Here is an 11,308-nt window from a genome sequence, read left to right on the forward strand (position 1 = left end):
GGAGACCTGAACTTTGAGAAACTCTATAAAAAGAGTTATTTTAAAAGTTTAGAATAAGAATGAAAACGTTTTATGCAGCACTAGTATACTGGATATATCCAGTATACTAGTGCTGGATATATCCAGTACTAGTATACTGAAATTTCAAATTAGTAAAATTTGAAATTTCAAATTAAAAAAGACTTTTAATTTGAAATTTCAAATTAAAAGTCTCATATTCTAACTTTTTATCGAAAGATTATCAGCATTGGGGTGTAATGAAAACAGAAATGTCCATGTGATCAGGACATCTATTACTACTAACATACTGTAAATCCGATTTTGACTGTACAGTTTTGGGAAATTTCAAATTACTGCACTCATATACACGGTGGTTTTATTTTGAAAACCGGCTGATAATGTCCTTACAAATCAGCACGAGTCATTGGATAGCAGGCGTTTTACCGTAAAAACCCTTGTAAGGAGGGCGTTAAAAGACAGTTTGACCACGGAGAAACTTGTGTCTGTAGTGTCCCAAGCCTCCAGGGCTTATGAGATCTTATTTTTGACCTCACTGCACAGCCATGTTGTCCAGCCAATCATGGTTTCATCAATAATAGAAGATCACTTGTCAATTAAGCAAGATGCTGTGTTTTACAACATGGGTGACGCGTTGCTTGTTCAGATATTAAATGAAGACAATCCAAAGCGGTCAGTTAAACTGATTTAATGCCCTTTTATGTAAAGATGCCGTTTCAAAGTAGTGACAAATAAAGCAGAAGGAACTCAGGTGAATTCAATCTGAGGGATAATTTCAAACAGATGGTCAGATATCCCGTTATTAGAAAACAGTCATGCCTCCATTTCACTATTTCATTTCACACTACCATCTGTAAGCCAATGTCATATACATAATGCATCATGAACATACTCAGTTGGAACCTGACACAGGGATGAGATTAAATTGCCATCAGCATGTTTTCTTTTTTTCCAAGAGACACGACAAAAAATCCTTAAAATACAAAATATTTATTTTGAAAATGTCTTTGTAAGAGAAAAACAAAACAAACAAACAAAAAAAAAAACTCAAAACCAAATCAAAACCATACAAATTGTTTGGTTACTAGCATACCACACTAGTGCTAATAACTAACAATGGAAAATTACTCACTCGAGGATAGCTCAGACACAGAGGCAATCTCCACCTCTGCCCTCTGATTACATATTGCACCCAAACACTGAGGCAAACAGAAGCGCCGAAAAAGTGGCACTCGTGGTGAAATGGCATCCTGTCTGTACTATAAACTTACATAGGCAGGAGGGGGCAGATGTGTGGCAACCATATGTTTTTCTTACAAAAAGAAAGAAAGAAGGAAAAGAATTAAGTGACTTTAATACATACAGTGGGGACATAACTGTTGGCATTGATATGATGAGGAAAAAAATGGGAGCTGGAGGGAGCTCTCAGACCAAAGCCCAGTATCCCAAGGACTATCCCAACCTTCCAAAAACTGAACAGTGTGCTTCTGAAAGATATGGACAAGCAGAAAGCCTCATTTCTACATACACTAGTTGGCAGCAGAGTATGAGGCCACAGAGGTCAGAGTTGCACCTGTAAAGTTGCAGTGGAGCCTTCAGTGGTTAGCTGAACCCAACCTTACAGCAGATATAAACATATATGTATTCTTAAACCTTTTAATCTTTTTTTTTTTTACTGTGGTTGTACAATATTCCCTGATGGCCTGATTTGGCCGCTGAGTGTTATACAGAATCCTGAAGAGACATCAAAATTAAAGGGGGAACAAATAAACAAAACGAAACAAAAAAACAAACGAGAAGTGATGAAATTGTCCATTGAGGGAAAGGAGGGGAAACTTTGATGGGGGAAAATCCTGTTTGTTGCAGTTTGTGGAACTTCTTGTTGTTCTCCCTTCTAAAAATGTTACACACGCTGGTCAAACACACACAGTTCCTCCATCACACTGTGGTTATCTACTCTGAGGATGGGAAAAGAAGAAGAATATAATTTAGCAAAGAAAGAACAAGGAAACCCTAGGAATTATGTTAAGATGTATGTCATTTTAACCGTACCTATGTCAACTTCTTAGCTTTGTTGTAAAGCGAGTCCACGACTTTGCTCATGTTCTGAATCGTTTCCAAGGCTGCTTCGTATGTTTTGTCCACTGGGGGCTCTTCAAATATGATCAAGACTCCTTCACCCTGGTCAAGGATTCCTGCAACAGTGTAAAAATAACGTTTATTTTCTTAATCTCAGGCTGTCTGATAAATGCAACCGTTTCACATACAGTCATTCATTTCAATTACCGTGAAACTTTGTGTCCAGAATCATCTGTGATAATTTCCGCTCAACGTCTCCCTTTAAAAAGAAAATAAATGAAAAATAAACTCACTTCAAAGAAACATGCGAGACATTTAATGCTCAAGAAAACCTGGACAACTGTAAACATACTTACTTTTGACAATTTGATTAGACCTGATATGTGTTCTATCTGAAAAAAGATGGACAATGCAAAGCATTCATTTTTTGTTGTTGAAAGGATAAGGACCAGAATATGTAAAGGCGATTCTTTTTCTGTCTCTTACCTGTACTCTAGAAAATGGCTCAATGACACGAATGAGATTTTGTTCCAGCAGGTTGTCATACAGCGTAGCCAGGTGAGTGTTGATAATTGGGTCGTCCCTCAGTTCTGATTTGTACTCTGTTAAGGCCTGAAGAAATCAAAACTTTGACTTTAGAGAACACAGCGAAACTTATGTGTCATTTGATATAATATTGAAGAAAAGTGCCGCTGTAGACATGTAGTTATGTAAAAGGGGATTCAATTATATAATACAATAGGAGTAAAAGGATTTTTACCTTTTCAAAGTCTGCTAATGATCTGTTCTTGCTGGCCTGGGCAACACATTTCAGTGCATCTGTCTGAACAGACAAAAGAGAAAATCCAAGTGTCATTCAATAGATCGAATAGATAGTACATGTCATATTCTGCATACTCCTCAGGAAAAATTTAAATAAATAATACACTTGAAATAAATAAATACTGTGTTCTCGTCTCTGCCGTAATGATTGACACTTGCCTGTCGGCCAGCGTGTCGTAGGCCCAGTTTACCACTGATCAGGGATTGTACCTCCTCCGGTCTAGAAGAATAAAATAACAGATATTATTCATAACTGCGATTTACGGGTGGCAAGCAAATGTCAGGGCAGTGGAAAAGTTAAGCCACACTACTCACAGGTTCAGTACAATTTTACACAGAAGCATGTATTTGAGGGCTATGATGGCTCTCGGGCTGTCGATGGAGTCATAGCCTTCGAAGGCCTCAAAGAAGTAGGAGTAGGCCGTCTTCCAGTCCTTCTCCTCTGCTGCGTGGATGATTCCTGGAACAGATAAAAGAGGATGACGGTTATTGTCTATAGTGAAAATAATTTGCTTCAGGAATATCACGTCAACAATCAAAACCAATGGAATTTGAGTTGATGTGTTGGCTTTCTATTCAATCACAATGTAGGTTTTAACCATGTTCTTTTCCCAAGTTCACACAGCTGCTACTGTAAAAACCACAGGCAAAGCATGACAATGTATCAATTCTACTTTCACATCATGAAACACTCCAAGACAGTCAGTGTAACATGAGCTGAATCACCACAGAACACACATATTACAAAATGTACAAGCAGCTGTTGAGAAATTACCCAATTTGAATTCATAGGTGGTAAGGCTCATCTAGCACCCCCCAGTGGTCAAAAAACAAAACAACAATCAAGGATTGTTTCGCTTCAGGTCTTGACCTCACCGCAAACCAACTTGCCAAGTGAAGTCAAAATTAGATTGAGACTGCCAGTGTTACTGCTTGAACAGATGATGGCACTGAGTAAAGTACGACCACCTGCTAATCTGACAGAAGCTATAATCACATTAAAACTCATACATGGTGGTTTTGATAAATAATCATTTAATACTGCTCTGAATACTGTACACTCTCCCAGTAGACTTAAAGATGAGCCACATTTAGCTTTACTTATATTGTAATCTAGCAATGGAAAGGGTGAAACCCCTTGAAATTAAGATTTTCTATGTTATGACAAGTGAAAATGAAGAGGGCTGTAAACTAATTACATTTTACTTACCTTATCCTACCAATGTGACTAATTCTAAACTGACAATGTGCAATAGTAATAATAATTTGGTCCTGGTAAGCTTTAGAAGTGAGATTAGCAAAGACATCGGACCTGACTGCATGTCCAGCGCTGCCTGGAGCTTTGGAGGACAGTAAATGGCGTTGGCGGTCGTCCTGGCTGAGGTGAGGGCGGCTCGGGCCTTAGGTAGGTTACTGAGCGCATGGTACGTCTTGCTTTCAAGAAGCTGCACCTCGACCAGAAGAGCTTTGTCATCCATCTTTTTCAGCTCCAAGAGCAACTGGGAACCTGCAGAACAGAAGATGAACAGGATGCACAGCATATTGTAAACAGTTGGAAATCACCTTTTAAATTTTAATGAACTAATTCAGAGTAGAATAAGTATTCAATAATGAAAGATATATTTTTCAAATCTTTCTTTGTGACAAACACCTGTACAGTATTCATGTTTGTAAAATACAAATCAGTATAGCAATGCCAAATGGCAAGTGTTGCCATTTACTAAAGGTCTCTCAGAACTCACCAAGTGCCAAGGCCTCCTGGTATCTTTTGGTGTCAAAATAGAGTGAGATCAGCCGTGTCTGAAACAGGAGAGAATTCTGTTAAGCAAGCAGAGAACAGCTGGGCCAGAAAAAAGAAAGTAGCATATCAGTTTACAACAAAACCAACAGATTAATCTTAGCCTTGTCCTAATCGGCATTAAAAAAAAAACTCCAAGGCTGTTTTCAATGTCCCTTTCAATGTACAACCAACAACCCCAAATTTCTGGAGACAGAACCCATGGTTGTAACGTTCATATTACCATTTTTATTTATTGTATTTTCTAGTTAGGGATGTATAAAAAAAAACTCTAAAACAAGAGATGCATCAAACCATCTTAAATTGACTCTGTATTTTATAATTTCACTTGATTGAACCACATATTTCTAACTGTGAGCGTGAAGTTGCCGACTTCGATTTGGTCTTAAAGCCGTTTCTGCAATTTGCATCTCTTGTCACTGCACTGTCATTTTTCAAATTAGCATCATTGCATTCATTTGGGTTGGGCCAAAAGTAAGGCCACTGTAATGGTGTTGCATATCCATGAAGAGGCAGATGCTTTGCACTATCACTATCACTGTTTTATATTCACTATCACTTAAAATACAAGGCATAGTATGTCAGTGCTAACAAAGGTTAAATTAGAGGACAGAAGCATAAGCTGTTGTGGTAGGATTTACTAGCTTGAGGCCTACCCTAAAAATGTATTACTTTAACACATCTGCCTTATGAGCACAAGTGGTATACTGTGATTGTTATTGCCTTAAACAGACATAAAACACTTACTACCATATATTCCCTCTCTGGTGCACAGTATTGTTGGTTGTGAGATGATGATTTTAAATGGGAAATGTTAGCTCCTTTGCCCAGTTTTGGGAGTGAAACACGCTGATATTACAGCAAGTTAAATGTGTGCCTTCAAGGGAATTGTCACAGCATCATCCTTACCTCCAGAGCCTGTCGTAGGAAGGTCCTCTTCTCAGTCTTGGCCCACTCAATACATTCAAGACACAGCTCAACTTCTTGTCCCGTTGCTGCCTCCATGTCAAGAAAAAGATCCAGCAGGGAACGGACCAGTCTGGCAGCTTTGGCCTTGCTGATGGAAATCAGGAATGGCCTTACAAACTTCAGCAGACCACCGAGTTCTGGAGAGAAAAAAAACCATTACAAATAGTAGTCAAGAGAGTGAAAACTAAATTTCACCCACTAAATTCCAATTCATCTTTAAGTGTATTTTCAAAACGGGATATATCCATGGATAAGTGACCTGGTGAAGTTGGAAACTTCATAAAAGCTTGTCAGAGTTACAACATTACCTGCAGCCTGTCCCGTCTTGGCCAGGAGTGTTCCCAGCTCCAGGATGCTCTGTTCTTTAACCCTGACTGCTTCCTCATCGTTCTCTTGAACATCTCTCCTCACTGTTTGAAAGAAACAATAGTTGAACATTTTTTTGTTGTTTTCAACAACCACAGTGAGGTCATATCTTCTCTTAGAAGAGTAAATTCTGGATGTTTGAGTTTGGATACTAATCCATTTTCTATGTGCACTATGTATTAATTACTCAACACTAAAACAATACAAAAACTTATACACCAGTTTGACAACCAGGACAGCAAATATTACACACACACACACACACATACACACACACACTACTGATAGCTTATAATGCTAAATAAAATAAAAATTACACAAGAACAAAAAAATTTGAAAATGGTCTTATGAAATATTTTTTATAAAGCAAAATCACTATTGTACTAAACTAAAAGTCTGAAATCGAAGAATATTACATTTGTTTAACAGAGACAGGAAGTTTATTCAATCACTTCTGCTCGGTTAAATGTTTTTAAATTCATTTTTACAATTTTAAAATGATGCTACTAACAACGACGTAATCGATTGTCATTCAACACTGACAAACACGTCCATGGTGTATGTCAGACAGTTGACAGCTAATGGCTTGGTGTGACATGGCAATTTGAGGACAGGGCTAGGACAATAGTGATGTTTACAGTAACCCACATTGCAATTTATAATTGCAAATACATAAGTGCGCACAACCACACAAGCATATATACATTCAAAGAAGAACACCTTAACCCAGAACATTCTATAATCTGTTTTACTACGTTGATAACACAGGCATATTGCTTTTGACAACAAGCTAATCACGTTAGCCGCAGCAAAAATCATGTTAAGGTGAGTTAAATAAAGGTAAAGGTAGTTAGCATATAAAACTGTGGTCCGTGACACAACAACACAAGACAAAGCTACACATTATAAAAGCAACATTGATGACAACCACACCATACTTCACTCCCAGGCCTAAAGTTAGCAAAGTTGCTAACAAGCGAGCTAACTAACATCCACTAGCAAACGTCGTTGCCCACCGTTCAGCAGTGAGTCAGCAAGGAACACCGCCGGCTCCTGCTACTCGACGCCGCTAGCTAGCACGTTAACCCCGCTGTGTAACACTGACTGAGGAATTGCAAATCACAAACGGGGGACCAAGAGAATTATGTCCGTCTCAAAACACCAGCCTAACACTCACCTATAGAGTGGAGAATGTCGATAGAGGCGTTGTGATCCGTGCTAATGAGAGACTGGGCTCTCTGAAACTCAACCACTGCTGCAGCCGCCATCTTCCCTATTCAAATACTGCTTGAATGAATAGTACATGCGTGCATTACGTTTCTTGCGTATGTGACGTCACATTACAAACAAAGGCTTGTGGGAAATGTATTTCGTATCCTTCCCCTTTAAAAGGAGCAGTAAACATGTATAGGCTCTCCGTCACGTGGATTTATAGGAATAATCAAATAAAAACAGAAAAGAACAAATCTGTAAATGGCGGCTTATAAGGCTTATATTTTTATTGTCACAAAAGCAAAAAAAGTATAGTATATGTAGTATGTTTATATAAAACAAATACAATATAATGTATGTCTTGTAAAATATCCTTTGTTTCTGACTTAAATTTCCGAATTCCCCCTTTAAAAACAACGTTTCCTCAACAATTTTACATGTGGCTCTAACCTGAGTGAGGTTTTTAGGGAGATACACAAAATTATATTTGAATAACATAATTCAAATAATTAAAATGGTTTCGATTGCTGGTGATTTCTGTGTGTGTGTGTTCAAATCTTCCATAACTGAACATGTATGTATTGGTTCAAATTGCATGTTTGTAATGGAGTCTAAACAAAAACAACGGATTGATATATTGATATAGTACTACAAAAGCCTAAACAGCGACAGACTCCCGTTATTTAAAGATCATATACTGTTGTCGATGGAAACATATGGCTGCCGATTCCTTCCCTATAGCTAATTAGGTTGTTGTCATGAAGAAAAACATCACATGAGTTCAGCGGGTTCAGCCTATATGACTGTGTATGTGTGTGTGTGTGTGTGTGTGTGTGTGGTTGTTTCCCATGCAGCAGAGACAGCAGATCCGCACACAGAGCACAGAGCGGCGCCCCACCACCGCCTTTGCGTCAACCATCCTCACACACACTTACTTACTTACACACACACACACACACACACACACACACACACACACACACACACACACACACACACACACACACACACACACACACACACACACACACACACACAACATCAGCTCTCGCAGCATCCGCATCTCACGGACCAGGAGGACCAGGAGGAGCACATCCTCATCTCAGCATCCATTCCACAACTGCCTGCCATCGTCTGCGCACTGCCGACACCAGACGTCCCTCTCTATTTTTGTTGCCTCGGCACGGACTATTTTCTTTGTTGCGTTTATATTCTCCGAGATGATTTTATGATTTTATCATCAGCCATATCAGGAAAAAAAAATAACAAGCTCGAGACGCGGAGCGTCATCCTGACAACGCATTTATTTCCCCTCATCAAGCTGGAGATTTGGTGAGTGTGCTGTGATTTTTTTGGGGGGAACACAGATGTGCCGAACGCTGCATTAGGTTGCACATTTTTTCGTGTGGATTCAGTAGATTCGTAAACAGGTGCTGATGCGCAGCTCCGATGATGTAGCCTACATTTGGAAGCAGATGGCCTTTTGATGTGACGTTTAGATATCCCACACGTCCAAATTCAGCGAAATTCAGACGTATGTGATATAAGGACAGGATATAAGATGGTGATGTGGTCCATTTGAAGCCACCGCCTATTACGAGCAACATTTGTCATTTCGACGCAGACGCTCAGCTTCAGCACCACGGACAGCACCCGACGAAAACAGCTCTTTATTTTCTTACTACAGTGTATAATCTCGTTAAAACACACCGGTTTTTTCATGTCTATAAAAGCTAAATATCAGACTATAAGATAATAATCAGTATCACGAGGTGATGGAATGACGGATGGAGCAGCTCGGATCCTGCGCCAGTGATCAAAGTCGTTGCATCGACTGTCTTTTCACATACATTAGCTGCAGTGAGAAAGAAAACATGTCGAACCTGGATAAATGGATAATCTATCTGTTTATCTGGGTTTTAAAGGAATGCAAATTAAATGACCTTGAGTTTATTGTTTTAATGTGCCAAGATTTGACTACATTCAGCGCGACCTTCACCTGTTATTATGGTGTTTACGTTCCTGTCTTCCATTTTAGTGTGAGGGTGGCGCATGGCTCAGAGTGACTCGTCGGCCATTGCCCATAAAATATGAATCTCTCATGATAAGATCTTCATGAATTTATCATATAGGATCCATCCTCAATCATATAAGGAGTAGAAGCCGTATGATTTGTATTGCAGATAAATATGACCTGCAGTGCAATTTCAGACTGAAATGTTTCCATTGTGAGGATGATTTTCTGCTTATTGTATATGCTGCAAAGCAGGATCTATACAGTTTGAATTCATTAATACAATCCGAGCCAGACTACAGGCTGATCCATTCCGCTACTTACTGAGTCAAATCAATACTGCTAATAAGGCTGAGGATGAACCACTCAGGGACATGTTCATGAGAATATTACAGCCCTGATAACAATCCAATGAAAGCTTAAAAACGATAGAGCTAATATCTCACTGACATGTTTTCCTGTCCTTTGTAAACACAGATAATATAAAGTGGACTATAGCCCCTTTACCAATTGTTTTCTTTTCTTTTTACAGCAGTGATCACCATCTGGAGACGCAGACAAAGAGCTGAAATACAGCACAGACACCTTCAGTCCAGGAGATTGTTATCCCCTCAGAGAGCAGTTTACAGGACATTCTCCTGACAGGCTGTGGATGCCCAGAGGCAGCCCGTAGCCCGGGACTCCCAACTCCCAGAAGCACTGAAGCTTTGAGACCCTCAGGATCTCCCCTGGCAGACGCTCCTCTGACCCAGTGCGGCTGAAGCCCCTGGACGTCCCCCCACAGTCACCATGGGAACCGTGCTGTCTTTGTCACCCAGCTACCGAAAGGCGGCTCTGTTTGAGGATGGCCCGGCCACCGTGGGCCACTACACGGCGGTCCAGAACAGCAAGAACGCCAAAGACAAGAACCTGAAGCGACACTCGCTCATCAACGTGCTCCCTTGGAAGCGGATTGTAGCAGTGTCAGCCAAAAAAAAGAGCTCCAAGAAGGTGCAGCCCAACGCCACCTACCAGAACAATGTCACCCAACTGAATAATGAAAACCTGAAGAAGTCCCAGTCCTGTGCTAATCTGTCCACCTTCACCCAGGATCAGAGTACTCCAGCTCCTACCAAGACCTCCAACAATACAGCCTCATCTGTCAAGAAGGCACCTTTGACCAACTCCAATGTGGCCCCTGGGACCCCGAAGAGAGTGATTGTCCAGGCTTCTACCAGTGAGTTGCTGCGCTGCCTTGGGGAGTTTCTGTGCCGGCGTTGTTATCGGCTCAAACACCTGTCCCCCACTGACCCAGTGCTGTGGCTGCGTAGCGTGGACCGCTCCCTGCTGCTGCAGGGCTGGCAGGACCAGGGATTCATCACGCCTGCCAACGTGGTCTTCGTCTACATGCTGTGCCGTGACGTGGTCTCCTCCGAGGTGGCCACGGAGCATGAGCTGCAGGCCGTGCTGCTCACCTGCCTTTACCTGTCTTACTCTTACATGGGCAATGAGATATCCTACCCTCTCAAGCCCTTCCTGGTGGAGAGCTCCAAGGAGACCTTCTGGGACCGCTGCCTCTCCATCATCAACCTGATGAGCGCAAAGATGCTCCAGATCAACTCTGACCCGCACTACTTCACTCAGGTGTTTGCCGACCTGAAGAATGAGAGCCAGAAGGAGGAGGAGAGGAGCCGCCTGCTCATCGGCCTGGACCGGTGAGGGGATGCTGGGGGTGTGAGGGTGGGTGGGGGGGTGGACAGAGTGTTTTAGGGGAGGTGGGGCATATTCCAGTCTGGTATTTTGACAAATTTCAAGAAAATTAGTGATGCTAATTATTCATTATTAACAAAAAGTCAGTGGACGTAGAGGTATTTGACATTTATAACAATTTTTTAATTCAAACGCTTGTTCTGGTTATTAGTCGTGGGCCTTAAAAAGCAAAGGCTCTTATAGTCTGTCATTATCAGAATTAGCCAAATTCTATTTGGGAATGAGCAAAAAAGATGGATTCTGAACCTGAGACATTTTTTGGCAAAGATGTTTAAAAGACA

General features: G+C 40.8%; 2 protein-coding genes across 3 annotated transcripts; one reads left to right on the forward strand and one right to left on the reverse strand.

Annotated features, from left to right (window-relative positions):
* Positions 1–716: 716 nt before the first annotated feature.
* psmd11b (proteasome 26S subunit, non-ATPase 11b) lies at positions 717–7,320 on the reverse strand (the record flags this gene model as incomplete). 2 transcript variants are annotated; one of them, XM_083903811.1, is made up of 13 exons in its annotated part: positions 717–1,976; positions 2,071–2,213; positions 2,305–2,356; positions 2,454–2,489; positions 2,584–2,709; positions 2,858–2,920; positions 3,079–3,139; positions 3,235–3,379; positions 4,232–4,426; positions 4,662–4,719; positions 5,627–5,823; positions 5,995–6,096; positions 7,230–7,320. In XM_083903811.1, the coding sequence occupies 12 exons, from the start codon at positions 7,318–7,320 to the stop codon at positions 2,071–2,073; spliced, it is 1,269 nt and encodes a 422-aa protein (XP_083759937.1). In that variant the 3' UTR covers positions 717–1,976. The 2 variants fall into 2 exon arrangements, with proteins under 2 accessions (XP_083759937.1, XP_083759936.1); XM_083903810.1 differs by having other exon boundaries at positions 2,858–2,916; positions 3,075–3,139.
* A 2,747-nt stretch (positions 7,321–10,067) lies between these two features.
* Positions 10,068–10,976, forward strand: cdk5r1b (cyclin dependent kinase 5, regulatory subunit 1b (p35); the record flags this gene model as incomplete). The annotated part of the gene is made up of 1 exon (XM_083904030.1): positions 10,068–10,976. One exon carries the CDS (start codon positions 10,068–10,070, stop codon positions 10,974–10,976), a length of 909 nt encoding a protein of 302 aa, XP_083760156.1.
* Positions 10,977–11,308: the final 332 nt, after the last annotated feature.

This window comes from Microchirus variegatus, assembly GCF_963457635.1.
Source record: "Microchirus variegatus genome assembly, chromosome: 17".
In the NCBI taxonomy this organism is placed as follows: domain Eukaryota; kingdom Metazoa; phylum Chordata; class Actinopteri; order Pleuronectiformes; family Soleidae; genus Microchirus; species Microchirus variegatus.